General features: G+C 41.6%; 1 protein-coding gene across 4 annotated transcripts in view; it reads left to right on the forward strand.

The window, feature by feature from the left end:
* The window catches only part of ETV6 (ETS variant transcription factor 6), a 131,225-nt gene that overhangs the window by 27,730 nt on the left and 82,983 nt on the right, over positions 1-20,512 (forward strand). For 3 of the 4 annotated variants that reach the window (XR_006171467.1, XM_042834912.1, XM_042834910.1), the window contains exons 2-3: positions 15,506-15,635; positions 15,900-16,005. Coding sequence is in view for 3 of the 4 variants with exons in the window: in XM_042834912.1 (XP_042690846.1) it covers positions 15,506-15,635; positions 15,900-16,005 (236 nt within the window). In the remaining variant the exon portion in view is untranslated. The remainder of the gene's footprint in view (positions 1-15,505; positions 15,636-15,899; positions 16,006-20,512) is intronic. The other variant, XM_042834913.1, reaches the window with a different exon arrangement.

Here is a 20,512-nt window from a genome sequence, read left to right on the forward strand (position 1 = left end):
TGCAATTTCCAATGTTCAGCAAAATCCTTTGTCAGTAAGAATGCATATGCTTACTCACAGGTTTTTTTTAGATTAGTTCATCCAGCATCAAAGATTAAGATCTTGCTTTTATTTTTACAGACTCACAGGTTTAGATGAGTTTCAGCACAGATTTCTAATCATTACTGTGAATTTCAACATAAAAGTTAAAGTTGCAGTGGATGTATGTAATGATATGTATAACATACCCAAATGTGCACACATGAAGGCATGTGTTGAAAGATGAATCTTTGCCTGGGAGCACGTGCTCTCAGAGCAGCTTCACCAACTAATCCAATACAAAGTTGCAGCTTTCCTTACAAATGGTGCTACTCTGCTTTTAAATGTTTCCCGTCAGAGGCTTGGATCGCTGTATTTTTGTTGACACGATTCCAGTCTGAGCTGGGATGGGAGGAGGAGAAGATTTTGGAGGAGAAAATAGAGTTATGTTTTTCTGTGACAGCTCACAAATTTGTTTAGTTTAGTACAAATCACAGTAGAAATGAGTCGGCAGGCAGGAGGCAGGTGGAGAGGTTGCTAGTGGTACAATGAGTGCAGCTTGTTGTGTGGACAGCATTGTGTCGTGGGTAAGTGACTCTCAGGGTCTGAGGGCTGATGGTTCTCATTGAAACTGGTTTAAGAGCTCCCAGTTCATCATCCAGCCCAGCCACAGCAGCCTTGCAAAGTCTGAGCCTCTGGGATCAAAACCTCTTGCCAAAAGAGCAGGTGTGTCAGTATGAAGTGGCCCATGAGGAGCAGCTGTAAGCATGAACTTTGCCCATTTGTTTGCTCAGGGTTTTATCTCATCCTTTATTATATAGCCCAGTGAAAATGAATATTACTATATCAAGCAGGGCCATATCAGAAGCAGGCTCTCTCATATGCTAGGTAGCCTCATAGGCAAGAGCTGTGTGTGAGAGGGGAAAGCTCTGTTTTCTGTGCCATCCCAGGGGATAGGAACACCTGAGCAAACAGTGGGCACCCAGGGTGCGTAGGTAGTGACTGTTTTGTTGGTACATTGCATGGATTTCTCGTGCCCATAGAGTTTTCATCCTGTGGGGAAATTCTGACACTAGAGTAAGACCAGAGTGCCTGGAATGGAAAGCTTACCTTGCAAAGTTGTTTTGTCATTTTGCTTTGGGTTTTTGAATGTGGATAGCAAAATTAATATCGAAACAGAAATTTTCTTCTGAATTGATGACTAAATGTTCCATTTGGAAAGTGTAGCAGCACAGTGTGCTGCTGCACTGAAGTAATGCAGAAAAAAATTAAAAAATACCTACGTAGTAATTGGAGGGGCTGGTGGAATGTTTTGATGTTTAGCAAGATTGTGGGTGCTGAGGGAAATGTCTGCTGTAAAATTTGTTACCCCTTCTGGTGTTCAGGTCCCTGGCAGTGGACTTGAAGTTTGTCAGTTAAAATGGATAAGTTATTGTTTGTGTAGTGTGTTATAGGAGGATAAGGCAATGGAATTTTCTAGGCTTAGAAACTATTTAGTGCTGTATGTAAGGCAGCTATACCCACATAAACTAGGCCAGGGATGATTGGGAGTTAGACACTTATACTTTAGGAAAAGTGATGTGGTCCTATACGTAGGGAGCTGGTGGATAGTCAGAAGACCTGCACCTTCTCCCTGGCTCTGTGTGACTTTGAACGATTTGTTTCACTGCTCTGTACCTCATTTTCCATTTTATCTGCTTCGCACCATGTGTATTTAGATATTAAACCATTAGATATAGGACTGCTTTTCACTAGGCAGAGCAACTGCACTGCTGTGACACAGTCATAATAAACATAAACAGTGCTGCTCTTTGGATATTGAATATACATTTTGGACAGTTCTAGTTAATTTTTTATTTTCAACTGTATCACCAAGGGTTGATCTTCGGACCTGTATAACCAAACTTTTTCCTTATTTGCTTTCTGCTATTCTGTCTTTCGAAGGACTTTGTGGAAAAGAAAGCAGTATAAAAATCACACAACCGGTTTGGCAGGTCTTGTATAAACAGGAGAAATGCCAGGAAAAGTCTCACGGCTTTGTTGCCAGCTTGAAAAAAAAAAAATAAAAAAAAATTCTGATTAATTTTCCCCTAATGAAAACCTCAGCCATTGCTACGTGTGAGCAGGATTGTGGGGAAGGGTGTGTAGTGGAAAGGGTTAGGGGATGCTTGCTGGAACAAACGTGTGTCTTCAAAGCTGGGAATGTGCTTGCTCTTGGGCAGTTGTCCCAGTTACCTCCTTACTTGTAGGAGCAGAAGGGTTCTGTCATGAGTCTTGCAAGCAGTTTGTTTTGATATTTTTTTTTTTCTTTCTTTTTTTTTCCCCATCTCTTCTAACAATCTCACAGCTCAGCTTGGGTGTTAAACACACCTTACTTGATTAGACGGGGTGATTGATGCCCCCTGGTTCTTGCTGTGCCAGTGGAAGGCTGTGCTGCTCTTTGGGGCGTTTTTGCTGTGGTGACTGGGTCGGGTAAGGAAACCTGCCTTGCTGACTGCATCTGTGTGGTTGTGTAACTGTGGGAAGGGTTGCAGTGCCTCTATCCTGGTTCTTGTGGCACAGGAGGGATGTGTCTCTGGAACAGGTCCACTAGTTCTCATCTGGCATGGACAATCTCTGTTGTGCGCTTGAGTCAAAAGATTACAAGCAATGCTTTGATATGAAGGGGTTCATAGGGAAGTTGAAGGTTATTTAAATGAAGGTTATTTAAACTCTGTATTAAAATGCTAAGTGAGAACCTTTGAGAGCTTTTGCATGATATCTGCATGCCACCTGGTCTGCTGGTTGATTTCATCAAACTCAGCTTTTTTCTCCTAGTTTCTCCTCTTTTCAGAGCAGCTGTGTAACTCCAGAAACAAGGCGCTGCAGGTAGAGTCAGAATAGGATCTAGACAACTTGCTGTTCTTTTTGCCCTTCCATTTCCTGATTGTAAAATAGGATCAAAAAGGTTCTTTCCTCCAGTGCTTTTCTGTCTTGGCTGCTTTGTATTTGAGCTCTACAGGGTAGGGGCTGTCCTCTAATCTGTTTCTGCAGTGCATTGGACAACGGTGCTGGGTTTCAAGTTGCTTCTGGGTGCTATTGCAGTATAACTGTTCAGTTGTAACGTGTGGTTTTAGAGCCTGATAGGGTTCCTAGGAGAGACTATTATTTTCTAAGATGTCTGATGCTTTTAGATGTTGTACTGAGGGACGTAGTTTACTGGGAAAATATTGATGGTAGCTGAACAGTTGAACTAGATAATCTAGAAGGTCTTTTCCAGCCTTGGTGATTCTGTGTTTCTATGAAAGTAGGTTTTTGTTTTGCTCTATGCTGCTGTCTGAGCTAACTGCCTAATCTCTGAATATTTTGGTCCCTCCGCTTGTGAAGGAGAGTGCAACAACACTTCTCTTCAAAGCAGGGAAATGGTGATGGTTTTTTGAAGCATGTGTGGATAGTGTAGCATTGTAGGCCATAGATAAACTTTAATACCGAGCTAAAATGGGCCCAGAACAAACACTTCACTCTTTTTTTGTTAAAATGCCTGTGATTTATACAATTTCAGTTGGTTCAGTTCCCAAGCCTGTCATGTCTGTAATGAGGAAATATTTGCAGTTCATAAGCAATCTTAGGGTAGTGGTGATGGGACTCTCGCTGCAGTGTCCATTCAGATGTGAACCAGAAGTGTTTAGTTGTCAAAAAGAAGCCAGTGACAACCAAAGTGAAACTAGCACTTTTCTTTTGCCAGGAGCGGTGTCCCAATCCGTACTTTGGGATTATGAGCTGAAACAGAATAATAATTTGAGAAAGAGCAAAAAATATGCACAGGTTGAAAGAAAAAATTAAAAAACTAGGTAACTTAATGAACAGGAAAGGCTATGGCAGAAAAAACAGCTAAGTTGAGGTTTTTGCACTTAACCATCCACACGCTTGATATGTCTGTAGGTTCAGTATCATCCTGTTACCTCCATGGCACAACAAAGAGACAGAGTGCTGTGGTAAAGCCCCAACTTGTTTTAGGGAGCAGTAGCGAGTCTGGGACCAGAACTTCTGTCCTCCTGTCCTTTTCATCATTTTTTCTTCAAGCCTCTTGTGCAGAGCACGTTTTGTAATGTGCCTTCTGGTGCAGCATCTGCCGTTCAACCCTGTATGGCAGCACCATGCAGTGGGTGATCCACACTCCTTGTTCCCCTGCCGAATGTTGGGAGTGTCTGTGGAATTTCCACAGCATATAAGGGTGGTGTGTGATGTACCCTGTCACATGGACAGGTCGTGCCTGGAAGGCATCTCTTGTTTTCACAGCAGTTGGGAAAGGATTGCTAATAGCACTCCTTACACAACAGAATATTCACTCATTTAGTTCATTACTTATTAGCTCCAGGCAGGGACATTGCAGATTTGTTAATGCTAATGGCCAAATCATTTGAGTGTGCAGCATTAATGGAGGAGAAAGCATTTAATAAAGACCCATCGCTCGACCCTGTCATTGTCCCTGGAATACAGGCGGTGTGTTAAATTCAGTCCCCGCTCTCATCTTGTCACTTACCTCTTCTTAAAAGGGCAGCTTGCTGGGAAGCTTCAGCTTTTCAACAGTATCTTCTTTTAAATCAGATATGCTATGCCGTGCCCAAATGTCTCTGTATAAAACTATGTTAAAAGTCTCCTTAAAGTTCTGCCAGTGCTGATGGTTTTGTGCTGGAAGGTCCATGTTTTAGAGGAAAGGAAAGCTTTTTTCAGAAACAGCATTGCCAGCAGGAGCAGGGAAGTGATTGTCCCCCTGTACTCAGCTCTGGTGAGGCTGCACCTCGAGTACTGTGTCCAGTTTTGGGCCCCTCACTGCAAGAAAGGCACTGGAGCGGGTTCAAAGAAGGGCAACAAAGCTGGTGAGGGGCCTGGAGCACAGGGCTTATGAGGAGCTGCTGAAGGAGCTGGGGATGTTCAGCCTGGAGAAGAGGAGGCTCAGGGGAGACCTTACTGCTCTGTACAACTGCCTGAAGGGAGGTTGTAGTGAGCTGGGGTCGGCCTCTTCTCTCGTGTAACTGGTGATAGGACCAGTTGGGAATGGCTTCAAGCTGCACCAGGGGAGATTCAGGCTGGTTGTTAGGAAATACTTTTCTGGAATGGGCTGCCCAGGCAGGTGGTGGAGTCACCGACCCTGGAGGTGTTCAAGGAATGTTTGGATGTTGTGTTGAGGGACATGGTTTAGTGAGAACTATTGGTGATAGGTGGGTGGTTGGACTGGGTGATCTTGTAGGTCCTTTCCAACATTGGTGTTTCAGTGATTCTTTTGCTGTACCTCCAGCTATCCTCCAAGGTGATTTGTTTCCTTTTTTAAGTAATGTTTTGTGACTGATACATTAGATCAGCAGAAGGTTTAGTTTCTTGTAGTTTGCATTCTGATACCCACAGATTGCTGACTGAGAGATCTTCAAAAAGCTATTAAATAGCTCCTTAAATAAATTGTTGGGTAGCTGCTAAAAAATAAGATGTTTCTTGTACAGGTTAACCCACCTGCAGATTTTATTTCTTTTGATGTAACTCAGCTTCCTTCAGTTGTCTCCCACTGCATTTTAATGTTTTAATCACAGCTTCTTGTTAGCTCATCCTTCTGCAAAGTCTTCCAGATATACCATTCCTTCCATTCATATTTATTTTATTTCCAGATACAGCTGTATTTGTCATATCTCTATTTGTCTCTGTAGTTCCTTTACTCTTTCTTTATAAGCTAGACCTTCAGACTCTTGTAGTACTTGTCTGTCTTGCATACACAGATATGTGTCTGCCTGTATATTTCTGTATGTGCAGGATAAAATGCAGAATGAAAAGCCTGTAAATGTGCAGGATACAGCATTCTACAAGACACACCTCCTAGCTATTTTTTATGTAATCCTGTCAAATTTTCCTGTTTAGTCACACTGATCTCATGTTTTTCACTTTAAAGTAAGTGGCTAGAGTAGTTTAAAGACAGTAAGGGGAGAATTGCAATTTGTTGTTTCTTCCATATCCAGTTCCTGTACAGCAGACAAAGTCAGTTCAAGTATGGATCTTTTTAGGAACTCTCTCTGCAGTCAGTATTGCTGGGAATCAAATAATCTGAATCCACCTGGTATTTTGCAGTGACAAACATCCACCTCCTCTTGTTTCCGGACTGGCACATTAAGAAAATCCTTGAGACAGGGTATTTTATCTGGCTTTCTTTCTGGATTCTGATCGGTTTTCCTGAGCACACCCTCATGAGTCTTGCCTCTTTTACCACCAGCAGCCCTTATTTATAGCTCTCCTAGTCCTGACCTGCTCGAGATTCTTTCTGGAAAGTTGCCTCTATCTACTTTAAGGTTGTGTTGAACACAAGGATACAGCAGCATGCACTCTGTCTATGATGAGTTACTTCTGTGCTATTTGCACCATCAGGAGAAGCAATGGAAGGTGTAGGGTTGGACTTCATAGTAGCCCTGGATTTCTCCATGTATTTGATATGTCGTTTTTCATGGAAGGTCTGAAGTGTAATGAAATGCTGCTACATGGCATGTAGCAGTGCTGTGTATGCTGTGTTTCATTTTATTGGTGAGGAAAGATGCAGAGGCTTCACCTTTGCGGGGTTAAGCTGTAGTTTTGTGGATAATCATAGTGCACCTGTAATCTGGTCTGATGGTGTTTTCTGTTGCTAGCACCCAAGTCTACCATCAGAGTTTCCTTCCCAGTGCCTTCTGAAGCCAACAACCTCTTTGCAGAGGACATGTTCTTATACTTAACCAGGGCAGGCACCTACATGATCAAATATAAAGAACTCTTTCTTGATTTATTACAGTAGCTGATATTTAGGCATGCCTGTATTTTCTAATGGTAACAGATAGAAGATAATTATAGCATATTGTGATGCAAGTTGTTTTCAAACATGTATGTATACACACTGTTCACACTCAAATTCAAATTGATTTCATGCAGGTAAGGAGAGAAATTAAAATTGACTGATTGTACTGGCAACAGTAAAGATTGAGGCTCATATCTGCACTTCCCTTGCTGTAAATCAGACCAGAATCACTGCTTTCAAAAAGTCACTGGGGAATGTTGTATGTATAGATGAGAGCTGATTCTAGCCATGCAGTGGGATTGAGAATGGTCATTTCTTATATTTATGGTATTTTAAAAACATGTATTTTGTAGATATTATAGCTGCTTAAGAATTTGTTTCCATTAATGACTAATGATTAAAAACAGTTATGACTTTTATATGAATTACTCTCCCCTGATTTTTCCACAACTTGACTGATAGGCCTGCAGATAATCCATGGCAGTGAGTGACCTGAACTTGTCCATATGATGGTTCTGACATGTGCTTTGTACTATGGAAGTCCTTCAAGTCCCATTGCGAATGATCCTGTGGTAGCAGCTGTAGATTCACTAAAAATAATTATATTTTGTAGAACGACCGGTAGCGGTTCTTATCCTTGAAATACATTCAAATACATAGTGGCATTGCAGCTTTCCAATACCCTGGTAGCTCAATAATGTGTCCAGGTAGAGTCATGCATACTGCTTTGCCAGCCTGAATGGGCTACAGAGCAGCTCTGGGATTCTCTTTTCCTGTAACACGTAAGAAAGCAGCTTCTTGTACACCGTGTTTCCCCCTCATTTTTCCATCTCTGTTTTGTGGCCTCCAGAAATTTTATGCTGAATGCATGACTCCCATGATGGGTGTTTACAGCATGAATTCCTACACACACAGGCAGGATTGCAGAGTCTCTGTATGTTATAGATGAGACACCCCAGTGCTCTCTTCTTTAGGAAAGAGAATGGGAAAAATAGTGGAGAGAAATCTCTGCTGTGCAGCTCTTTCAGCCTGGAAAGTCTCTACGCAGACGCCCCTGCTGCCCACTCACTGTCCACACTACTTCAAAGCCTAGGGTGTTTTTTTTGTAGCTCTGCTGTAAACTCTCAAGCCTTCTGTGGTGGTTGGTGCTAGAAGTGCGTGCTAACAGGACTGTGGCGTAGGTGCAGAAGGATTTGCTGTTTGGATCACACCTCTCTCCATACCTTGGCTGAACAGAGTTCCTTCAGAGGAATGTGTGGTAAAAACCCTGTAATGCAAATTCTGTAGTCATGAGTAGAAAAGAGGTGGGATGGGGGAGAGAATTTTTTCCTAACATCAGGCCACTGAATGTATGATTGACTCTTGCCTTGGAGCAGTAAGGCCAGTTGCCAGCTTTATTGCCTCTGTGGGGCCTGGAAAAGTCTCCTACTTTGACTTGATAAGGCTTTGCTCTTGTCTTGGTGTCTGATGATTCCACATGCAAATTCTGAAGAAATGTTTGCCTCCCATATACATTTTACACTGCCTGTCTGGGTTATCTGTGGATAACGGTCTTTTTTGTTCATAGAAATGAATAATTTTTCATGAATCTTACTGAAGTCTTTGCCTGAATGTTATGTTAGTTTTACTTGATGTTATCTTCCCCTAGCCTCTTTCTGCTCTGTATTCCACCATATTAACAGCAGTCTCAGTGAAGAAATACTTTGTGAGTATGTGGCTCTGCTAGTTTCTGGTTCATCTATATTTGCTAGCTTGAGTTATTTTGCAGTGCTCAGACAATAATGGAGCTATATCAGTGTATGGAGGGGGGATTGACCTCCACAAACTGCCTTTTCACAATAGTCAAGTGCATTAATATTGCTCTCTATAGGGCTTTAATTTAATAAGAGCAGTATCTGTGATCATTTTAGGAGGGACATGGGATCCTCCACCATCTTCTTTCCCCTTTTCTTTTGTGATGAACTGTTTTACCCCACTGTTTTTTATTTGCTTTGGAATTTGCCTGAGTGAGGATTGTGATGTGACAGGCTAGCTATCTTCTGCCCTTGTGCTGAGAAGTTGATCGGAGGCAAACTGAAGAGAGGAGGCAGGGAGGAACTCAACTTCACAAAATCACTAAGGTCACCAAGACAATCTCTGTTCTCTGTGTGCAGGAAATGAGATATTAATCTTTTCCCAGTGCTGCTTTGCATAAGGTCCATTCCAGAGAGCTGTGTTTGTTTTAATTTCTCTAATTACTGATAGTGTGCTGATTATGCTGCTATAGATTTGACGTGAATAGCTATATTAATGGGATCAAAAATGAGGAGAAGTCTGCCATGGAAATTAAGAAGATGATAGCAACAGAGGGATGGAAGGGAAGTAGAGAGTTTAATTTGTACCCTGGTACTGCAGAACTCTGCTTTTCTTTTTCTGAAACTTGATCATTCTTCCCTGGCAACAGTTACAGTATGCAAGCTACAGAGCTGACCAAAATCCCCAAATGTTTTAATTGTGTATCCAAAGCCATACAGTTCCTTAGGGTCTCTGACTTCCTTCCTCTTTCCTGTGTCAGTTCCTGTAACTGTGGGTGCTCTCTTGGACTTTTTTATCTAGCACACAAAACATTGATGAATGCTGCATACATCTTCCTTCCTTTCCTCTTCACCTGACTTGCTTTCCTAATGATTAACTTGCCTGCTTTCTTGCTGCCAGCCCTTGTGCAAATCTTTGGCTGGTTTGCTGCCATAGCCCTTTTGGGTACCTAGATATCAAGGGCATTCTGAGGCATTCCTGAAGACACTTTCTTCCCACCAATAACTTTCTCCTTTCTCCAAAGGCCATTTTTTCCCCTCTGGCTTATCCAAGGCACCTATGCCAAAGAGGAACCACAGCAGCCTAACCAATCCCCCTGACCCTGCTTTCAAACTTTCTCTAGATCCAGTTTCTTTGGCTTCTCTTCCCATTTTTCCTTTTCTAGAGGTGCTCACTGAAAAAGACGGAAACCCTGGTAGTCTGTCCCTGCTGGGCTGAACATCCTCTGTGATGTAAGGTCTATGGTTTTGTGTGCAGAATATCACCTTCTGCAATCCTGAGAGTTACAGCCATACTTTTCAAACCTAGATTTGCACAAGTCAAGGATGAGCTACGCCAGCATTTTTTAAGCCATCACAGGGGAACTTAGGCCTTCCCAAAATCAAGTTGGGCACCAAAACCTCTGTGCACCTGCTAGTGCTGCCTTTTCTGAGCATATGTCCCACAGGTAAGGAACTGGAGTGGGGTAATAGGATGGTACACAAGTACCTGGAAACTTCCCTGCAAAGCAGCATCTCACTGTTTCTGTCCTCTGAGTAGAGACAAACTGTGAGGCTACTATTACAACTACTAGGAAATGTTCTGCCTCTTTAGTTCCAATTGTTGGCCTCCAGTAATTAAGGCAGCCCATATTTTCATGCCTACACCTAGTGATACTATTGGAGAAACCAGGATAAACAAGAAATTCAACAAGATGAGCATCGAGTGACACACATAGATCCTGGGTGGCAAAGGCATGTCATCTTTCGGTCTTGGTCGACTTCCCCTGTGTAGCATTATTGCACGCAATACAGGAATAGGCTTTTACATACTGAGAAGTCATCTGGATTTTATATCCAGTGTAGGGTATTTGGTGTCAATGGCTCAATGTCCTGATGGATATCAGCAATGGGTGGTGTCAGTACTGAGACCAGTGCTGTTTAACATCTTCATCAATGACAGTGGGATTCAGTCACCCTCAGCAAGTTTGTGGATGACACTCAGCTGCATAGTATGGTTGACGTGCCCAAGGGACAGTATATCGTTTAAAGAGATGTTATAGAGGGGAAGGAGGGGGTCAGGCTCTTTAGCAAGGTCTGTTGTGATGGAGGGAAGATGATCAGGGTACTGGAGCACCTCCCCTATGAAGACAGGCTGAGGGAGCTGGGCTTGTTGCAGGGTGACCTCACTGCAGCATTTCAATGCCTAAAGGGAGTTTACAGAGGGGAGAGGAATCAACTCTTTGAAAGGATTGATAACTGCAGGACAAGGGGAAATGGTTTTAAGTTGAGGGAGGGGAGATTTAGGCTGGATGTCAGGGGGAAGTTCTTTACAGAGAGAGTGGTGAGGTGCTGGAACAGGCTGCCCAGAGAGGTTGTGGATGCCCCGTCCCTGGAGGTGTTCAAGGCCAGATTGAATGGGGCCCTGGGCAGCCTGGTCTAGTATTGAATGTGGAGGTTGGTGGCCCTGCATGTGGCAGGGGGGTTGGAGATTCATAATCCTTGAGATCTCTTCCAACCCTGGCCATTCTGTGATTCTGTGAAGTGATTTCAAACTAAAAGAAGAGAGATTAAGATTGGGCATAATGAAGTTTTTTTTTTTTTTACAGTTAGAGTGATGAGGCACTGGAACAAGTTGCATGACGAGGTGGTGAAAGCCTTGTCCCTGGAGATATTCAAGGTCACTCTGGACAGAGCTCTGAGCAACCTGATCTAGCTGTAATGTCCCTGTTTATTGAGGAAGTTGGACTGGATGATCTTTAAAAGGTCCCTTCCAACCCAAAAGATTCTGTAATTCAATTCTTCAAAGTGAATTCAGTGTGTAATGGCTCTGGGAGTCTGATCAGTCGTTATGTACCCTCCTGCTAGTTTGTCATGATCAATATATCTTGCAAGTTACCTTACTTTTTTAGGCAGGATAGTTTGGCTAAGGTTTTCTCAGTCCCAAGATAGTCTTTTCGTCTTTTTATAGTACGAAAAGAACAAAACAGTTGCTTGTATTGGTTCTTAAGCATGTGTTTAATCTGTCCCTACTAGATGGGGCAACTGAAAGCATGCTGTAATTTCAGCAGAACTGGATGGCTGCCTAGATGGCCCTGTTGGAGCACCAAACACTACAGCAAACTTTGGGGAGGGTCTCTGTGAAGGTTGATATAATGCATTTCTTCCATAGTTAAGGTGAGATTTCGTGATGAAACTTTGATAGAATCATAGAATCCTTTGAATTGAAAGGGACCTTTGAAGATCATCTAGCCCAGCTCCCCTGCCATTAACAGGGTCATCTACAGCTAGGTCAGGTAGCTCAAAGCCTGGTCTAAGTGGACCAGAACGTCTCCTGGGATGGGGCATCTGCCACCTCCCTAGCCAACTTGTGCCAGTGCTTCACTACCCTTTTCGTTAAAAAAACTTTTTTTTTTACATCCGGTTTAAGTCTCCTCTGTTTTAGTTTGAAACCATTGCCTCACGTCCTGTTGCAGTGGACCCTGCTAAAGGGTCTGTCCCCTTCTTTCTTGTAGCCCCTGCTTTTAGGTACTGAAAGGGATACTTCCTTGACTCACTGTAAACTGAAGAAAGCTTTTCAAAAACTATGACAACGATCAACATGTCTACTGTTTTATCCAGCTCATTGTTGCTATTGACAAAACATTAGAAAACTGCTATTTTGAAGTTATAGGCAGTTGTTTTGGAGCTGAGCATTTGGTTCCTTGTGAGCTTGAATGCTTCTAGTCCCATGGCAGGCAGTGGATCTGGAACGCAGTAATGCCAAGTTCCTTCCTAACTCTCATCACTAATAGTTTCAAAGGACCACATCAGAAGTATATTAACTTAACCTCTTTTACCAGTAAACCAGACTGCATCAAGGCTTTTTAGTCAAGTGCATGCAATAAGCTTCATCCCGGTTCTGCTGCTTGTCCTGCCTCTCAGGCTTCTGATTGAACAACCCTGCTGTTGAACCGTATCGTCTATTCTTGGCCTTAACGCAAAGGGAAATATTTAACTGACTGATTACAAAACTTGTTCAGAAAAATTTCTCATACCAGTGTGTCTGGTTGCATAACCTTAAAAGCATGAGATACCAACCATATTTTGTTTGATGGATCATGTAAGAAAAGTTCAAGAGTTATGAAGATGAAAAATCATTCTCAAACAAATCCTATTTTAGAGATAGGAACACAACAGATACCTCCAGGAAGTGTTCTGAAGAGCCTCTATAAGATTGGAGAAGTAATTGTGACCTTCTGCGTTCACACTCCTGGGGAGGTGAGGTACCATGTGTGATTGGAGCATGGAGCTATGGGAAGCTCAAGAACTGGAATGATGTTTGCACCTAGCTGCAAACAGGGATGAATTTCAGTTTTTCCACAAGCCCTGTGTCTTGACCTCCCTGTGACTTTTCTCTTCCATACCTTTTGGAAATCTGGCCAGGACAGTTACAAGGATCATTCTTTCAGGATGCATTTGTTAAGTCTCTTGCCCTTGGGAGATGCATGCAGTCCTGTTTCAAGACAGCTCTGCTCTGAAATTACTTAGCTCATTTGAGCTTTGCTCTTTCTGTAGCTCAGGTGGCCTTGTGTCTAATAAAAAGACTTACCTAATATCTGCAGGTTGCTTTGATATTTGGGTTAAAGGTGCTGGAAAAAATGCAGGATTCATGAGAGAGGACATTTCAAAGGCATGTATGAGAGCTGGAGAGCTAATTCTCCTTTGTGCCTTGTAGAATGTTTTCTGCAAATGTTACCAATTCACACATTACTGTAGACTAAAATGCATGGAAAAAATAACCGGGACAAAATGAGTGAGTTTGCATTTCCACAACTTCTTTATGTTTCCTACTGTCCTGTTCTAATGAATAGCAGGAAACAGTATTGCAATACATTGACTTGTAACACTAAATCTCCATGAAGCTGTCTAGCTATAAATATGGGTACCATATGCCTGTAGTAGATTAATCATTGCTGAAAGAAAGGCAGTGCATGCATTATAAGAAATGCATTGTATTCTAGATTTGGTTTTATCTGCTGATTTGACTTTCCTCCTGCATTTCACTAGCAAGAAGGCCCCTTAAAGCCACTTAGCGCTTCTCTTTGCAGTGGTGATTCTATATTTCTTTGAGCATGAAATGGGACCTGATGTCAGTCTGCACCTTACATTCTGGGGGAAAAGGACTTCAGGTCTCCCATATGTCCTCTTGAACTTGTTTGCAGAGGCAGGCGTTTGTGTGGCTATTTCAGAAGTGTTCCTCTTTTCATAAATATCTTGTTCAATAAACAAAATGAGCTTCAGTGTTGTTCAATTATGTGAGCTGTGGCTTGCAGCAGGAAATGCTGGGAAGTGGCTGGTCTTGTTGCTCATTGCTAGCATGTGCACCACAGAAGAGGCACATTTTCTGCAAGGCTGCAGAACAACTTGCTCCATGCTGGTATTGGACTTCAGGGGAATGTGAGGCATAGAGTCACTGTTCTGGGTCATGGAAAGTCTGTAGTACAGTGGTAGAAACCCAGATTCTTAAGAGGGACTAGTGCTTCGGTGTGAGCTTCTCAGTAGATATGTGATAGCAGCACCTTATGCCAGGCTGAGCTGGACTTGGTTTGAAGTAGTGATGGGGAAAGACACTGTAGATTCTTTATAGCCTGTTTCATGAGCAGAGAGAGTTTTCTGTTTTAGCTTATTTGTTATTTAAATTATACAAATCTCTCCTTTCCTTTGCTGGCAGTGATGTTGCTAATGGTACATTGTAGGTATGCCTTTGTCAGTGTCAGTCCAATTTCCTGTCCCGTAGCTGTGATAATGTTGTGGTTTCTAATGTCTTTCTGTTACTCTAATGGTAGGTTTGTCTTCTCCACTTGCCAGAGAACAGATTGAGGGTTGAGAGGCACTGTCCTTGATTGAAGTACTGTCCTGCAAACACTCAGAAGCAAAGATAGCTCCTTTTGCTTCTGTATCTATGTGGATGTAACTCCACGCTGTTTGCACTGCCATCATTGAATGTCAGCAGCCCAGTTTTGGAACGTATGTTAATACATTGCCTTCTAAGAAGCGTATAATTATGACTTTATTTTTTTCATGTTTCTATGAACATGATGTGCCTATGTTTATTTACAAAGGGCATAATTTATGTTGTGAGTGAATATCATGCTCAGAATGCAGAAGAGTTTTCCCATTAGATTGGATGAAATTTAAATCTTTAATTTTTGGCAGATATTTTCAGAAATAAACTAAATGATGACAATTATGAACCTAACACAACATTGGCAAATAGCTCTTTAACTTTACTGGACTGTCCTTGCTTAGCTGCTTTCTATATGCTGGTTTACTTAATTGGTTGCAAGTTTAACTACTTCAAAGAAAGTGCTAATAACAAGTTTAAGCAGGAATACAGAAGTACTGCATTACTCACTGGTAAATAGAGTGGTTTTTAGTGATAGAGTGGTTTTGTGCAGCAAAAGTAAAACTAATGTCTTTAAAATGCTCTAAAGTGTGTTAAATAGTTCAGAAACATGCTCAGATCTCTGTTAGCACAAGATTAAGCACTTTCAGCGGTCTCTGTAGCAGTATGCATACATGTATAATGAAATTGCTGTCGTATTTTCACCTACTTAAAACCCACTGAGGCTACCCACTTCTGTGTCACTTCTCTTTTCTCCCTCAGCAGCTTTCTGAGAAACTCCTTGGAAACTTCTCGGTTCTCCTGAAAATTAAAACTGTAGTGTCAGAGGTGCTTGGTCGCTGGTATTGTTTCAGGCTCGGAGCAGGCAGGCCTCCGGCTGTGATCTGTAGCAGGCTTGATGCTGCTGCTCGATGCCACAGGCCCCCATCATGCATACCTTCTTCTTTCCTCCCATTTCCCCCGACCCCTGCCTTGAATTCACACCTCTGTTCCAAAGTTCATATTGTCTTCTCTTTCTCTCCCCTGCTTTCTTTTTAACAGCAAGAGAGAATTTCGTACACACCTCCAGCCAGCCCAGTACCAAGTTACACTTCCTCGTCACCACTACATGTCCCTGTGCCTCAAGCGATCAGGATGGAGGAAGAATCGATCAGACTGCCAGCACACCTGCGTGAGTGTCACTTCCTGGAACTGAGGAGGGTGCAGGGCAGAGTGAGGGGGGAGGATACTTTGGTTTTTTTTTTGTTTGTTTGTTTTGTTTTTTGTTTTGTTTTTTTTTTTTTGCAGATATGTGGGGAAGTACCCTGGCTTTAGAATTTTCTTTAAAGCTCTTGCTGGTTTGATTTTCAGTGTGTTATTTTTGAACAACTCAGATCATTGTTTTCTTCCCCCACCACCACCATCTACCAAGGATTTGGCTTCTCTCTCTTGACAGGGAAAAATGTGGAGGTTTTATTTTGTCAGGAAGCACTATGTATCTGTCCGTGTTTTAGGATTGCTCACTGATATGCTGTGGCACAAAGTCAGTTTCACTAACTGTGGTAAGTGGAGTGCATTTTTTCAGTGGGGTTTTTTCCAGTTGTTGTGAGTCTCAGTAGTAAGTACTGGAGCTCAGGCACTCTGCTACTACTCAGAGGCAGTGATGAACAAGGAGGAAAGGGCTAATCTGTACATGGAAGGATAGTGCAAAGGAGGAAGGACACATCGATGCCTTTATGACTAAAACTGGAGCTGGGATCAAGGTGAGAGCCAGGCAATTCCTTGCTGAGATGATTTAATGTTTGAGGAATAAGAAAGGCCAAGGGCTGTTGACCAAGGAGAGGTGAATTAGTGATAGGGTGGAGATGAGGAAGAATGGAATTTTCCTTTTAGAGAGGAAGCAGTTCTGATGTAAATTGAGAGATTTTAAGAAAACTTTTTATCAGGTGTCACATTCCTGGAGTACTTGAGCAATAAGAAGCAATGCGGGCCAGTGGCAAATGTAACTTGGTATGTTGCCATCTGACAAATTTATTTGGGATTTTAGAAAAGGAATGGTCTCTTGAGGTGGTTTGTTTGTTTTTTTTCTTTTTAAGTAAAAAAAAAAAAAAAAAAAAAAAAAAAAAAAAGAAAAAAGCTCTCATTTCTGTCCTCAGCTGTTTTCCAAGCGTGCTCCTTTTCTGGATGCAAACTGTTCTCCCAGCACTTCAGTAATCCTCTACTCACACCCTTGATGGCCAGTGAGTTACAGTGCTCCAAGACTGCTCAATGCCCATGCCTCTTTCTGCACAGTCCTGGTTTTGTTGCCTGTGCATAACCCAGGTTGTACTTTTGATGGGCTGGAATGCAGGCTGGCACTACAGCTTTCTCTATGGATCTGGCTACTGCCTGAGTAGCCAGACTCCTGAGCTCCCAGAGCTTTCTTGCCTCTGCCAGTGGATGCTGGCTGGCCTGTTTCCCCAGCACTGGGAGGACTTGCTAGTAAACTTGCGGTCAATTTTGAAGCTTATGCCCAAAATGTAGAGGAAAAAAGCCAACACTGAGCAGTTCTCTCCACTGTGGCTTTAGCCCCTGAGATTTTTTTCTTCCCCTTGTTGTGTTATTTAGTGGAATTGAATTCTGGTTTGAGAACTGCTGTCTGTCCTCTTCACAGAGGATCATGTCTGGCTTTCAAATTTTACTGCCTTCCTAACTGAGTTTAACAGATGCACAGCATAGAAAGGCAGAGACCCTTGATGCTGAAAGGGTGGGGCACTGTTTACTACCGGCTTCCTTCTTATCAGCTAGCCAGCATGCTAGGTAAAGTGTGAAGCTTAAAAGGTTTCCTTTCAGTCAAAGCTTTCTGTCCAATGTTTTGGGTGTGACTGAACCTTTTGCCTTGATTTTTTCTTTTTCAGTTTGGACATTTTAAAACTTTCAGGGAAGCTTTTGCCCCATTATTATTTCCACGCCAGTCTGACCTTCTGTATTATAAAAACACAGAAGATGAATTATTAAACATTTGTCTATTCTTTGACAAAGTCAGTGTCTCAGATCATAAACAGTGTGAAGCACGTTTACATAGCCTTACTAGTATCCTTATTAGTCTGTAGCAATATAGTATTTTTAGCTCAGTATGCGGTAATTATTGACCCAAACACTCGCATTCAGAACCACTGTTTAGAGTGTATGGATTTATAACAAGGCCAGAAAGAACCATTATGAATTTCTAGAATTATCTCTGGTGTTACTTGAGTTATAGAATTTCACTCAGTACCTCTATGTTTCAAGTTCAGTAACTGCTTGAGCTGTAGCATTCTATAGAGAAAGATTCCACCATGTAAATACTTAAGGGATAGGAAGGATATAAGGTTTCTTCCTAAGTTCTGTCAGTGCTTAAAATGCATAATTATCCTCCTTATTTGCTGTTCTTTTTTTTTTTAAGTGCCCTATTTATAGTTTGAATTAGTCGAGCTCAGTTTCAAACTACTGGATCTCATCATCGCCTTTCCTGCTAAATATTGCCGAAAGACTACTCTTGATTATAGGTGCTTTTTGATAAAGTCACTCTTTAACCTTTTCTTGACTAAACTGGCCAGGATGAGAGGTTCTTTATCTTCCCGTACAGTTTGTGGATTACATATTATGTTTGTATGATCTCCTGCAAACTGTTTTCCACCTAAGTCATCCTTATTAAGGTGAAGACTTCAGATTTCAAGATCATATTCCAGAAGCAGTTGTCCTCATGCCAGCTATAGAAATAGCTTAGTACTGGATCTTGAGTCATGAGGTTCAAGGGCTATGGGATTTTGCAGTTCCTGCATGTACCCTTCTCACTTTTTAGAGATATCTGAGACAAGCTTTGGTCACAAATGTGAACTTTTATAAAATGGCAAGTGTCTGAGTTGTATTTCAGGCTGTGCTACTTTGTGTGAAAATTGAATCTATATCCACAAAGCCTGAGTGTTTTTTAAATCTGAGACTTTGTTAGTTTGCAGCTTTGGTTTTGTTTTTATTGATGAGGTAAAGCGTAACTTCCCTGAAGCATCAATCCAGTGCAACAGCAAGATATGATTTTTCCAGCCGTGCATAGAACTGGTAGCTAAGTGGGTCTCTGTTTACTCTCTGTCCCATGACATTCTGGTATTACCAAAGCAAAGGCAAATTTCACTCCTGGACTGTACGTTATCCTTTCTGCCAACTCACAAGTTCAAGAACCATGCTACAGATACCACTGAAAGCAGCAGTTGGCCCAGGCATTGATTTTGCTTCAGTGGCAATGCAGTAGGAGAAAGGAGAACAAGACAGAAGCATTTTAAATGGAACATGAATTACACTTGGTGGATTCAGATAGTATTTTATGCCTTCCTTATTAGAAATTTTGTTGTTTCTAACGTTTAAGAGCACCCAATATTATCTGGACCCAATAAGTAGAGAAATTACCTTTGCAATAGATTATTCCTCAGTGTTTGGTGAGCAAATGATTCTTAGCTATGCTGAGATATTTGATCCAGAGACTGAAGAAAGGAGAAATGTAAAAGTTGAGAAGAGTGGAATGCAGATCCCTCGGTGCTACAGGCATACAGAGTATTCTTTCTTTACGTTGGTCAACACATAGAAATCTGTAGAGAAACAACCTTTTCCAGGATTGACACGAAGACACTTTTCCCATTTTCGCTCATTCTTCCCTGTTTTAGTTAGCTGTTTTCTTGCCAGCCTGGTGTATTCCTGTAGTATGGAACTACAATGTAATCAGTCTTAACACTGAAGCTTTGGGATAGTGAGAATGATTTCTGGATAGTACACAATTTTATCTGATATTATACTTCTCTGTAAGTGACTTTTGACCCATGCATATAAACGTGCTCATTTGCTTAATATCTACTTTTTTATCTATCAAATATACATTGGGCATGCTGTAAATTAACCATCAGTACAAAGCTAGAGAATGTGTTTGAGGTATGTAGTCAGAAAGTGCAATGATCTCCAGTTTGCACTGTGTCCCTGGTTTATATGCATGGTGGCTTTGCAGCATGCTTGATCTCTACCAGACTACACTAACATCAGATAGAGAGAGTGTTTGGGCAGTGGAGTGGTTTAGAAAGGACTCCAGAGAAGCAATTTCAGTTCTCTCACAAGGCTCTGCCCTTGGTGTCTATTGTGACCTTGGATATCTTAATTTTGTTTCCCTACTCTAAAATGAAAAAATTGTGAGTGCATAATTTATTTTTTTTTAATTGTAAATTCTAATAACATTATAATAGAGAATGCTGTGAAAAATGGAAGCTATTTCACTATTTGCATTCCCCTTATCTCTGAGGAAGCTTAATCCATATTACCATGGAGGGAAAGTTCTTTCTTCTTGTTTTCTTAAAAACAACTTATTTTTGTCCAATTCAATGACATTAGTTATTTATTTTATGCTCTGGCCAATAGCTTGTGGTTAAAAAAAAAAATAAATAAAACACCTGTTGGATCTGAAAAGAAGGTACTCCATGTAAGATATGGATATGTCTACTAATATGTGTTGAATCAGTGAATACACAGTTTTTCCCTTTTTTGTAGTACGCAGAAAGAAAATAAGGTGTTTTGCCTTCTATAACAGCAACTGTAATTACATGCTTACAGGCTTCATGATTTCTTTTGTTCTCTCTGAACATAAAACTTCTTCAAGAAAAGACACAGAAACGTCAGTGCTGAAAAAGAACTTGTTGCATGCTCTAATCTGTGCCCTGGCCTGTAAGGCAGCATTCCCCTGTGCACATATCTGTCAGTTTGCACAGTCTGATTTTTATCTCTAAAGGGAATCTTCCCTTGGGAGCACATATGTGTTTGTTTAGGGCGATGGACATTATCTCATGGGCAAAGATTTCACAGTGTTCTCTATTGATACATTTGAACGTTTCTTCCTCTGAACTAATTATTCACTTCTTTTTTCTTTGCTGTTGGCATCCTTCATGTGCCTGCAGCCCATTGTCATAGCAAGGCACGTTGCACATACTTTTCTGTACACACAAACCAATTATTCTTGGCAGCAACTGGCTTTTCTTGTTCTTGCTTTTCTCTGAACCCCCAACTGCCTGCACTAAC

This window comes from Centrocercus urophasianus, unplaced genomic scaffold, assembly GCF_019232065.1.
Source record: "Centrocercus urophasianus isolate 14NV4802_14NV808 unplaced genomic scaffold, USGS_Curo_1.0 seq_5, whole genome shotgun sequence".
In the NCBI taxonomy this organism is placed as follows: Eukaryota; Metazoa; Chordata; class Aves; order Galliformes; family Phasianidae; genus Centrocercus; species Centrocercus urophasianus.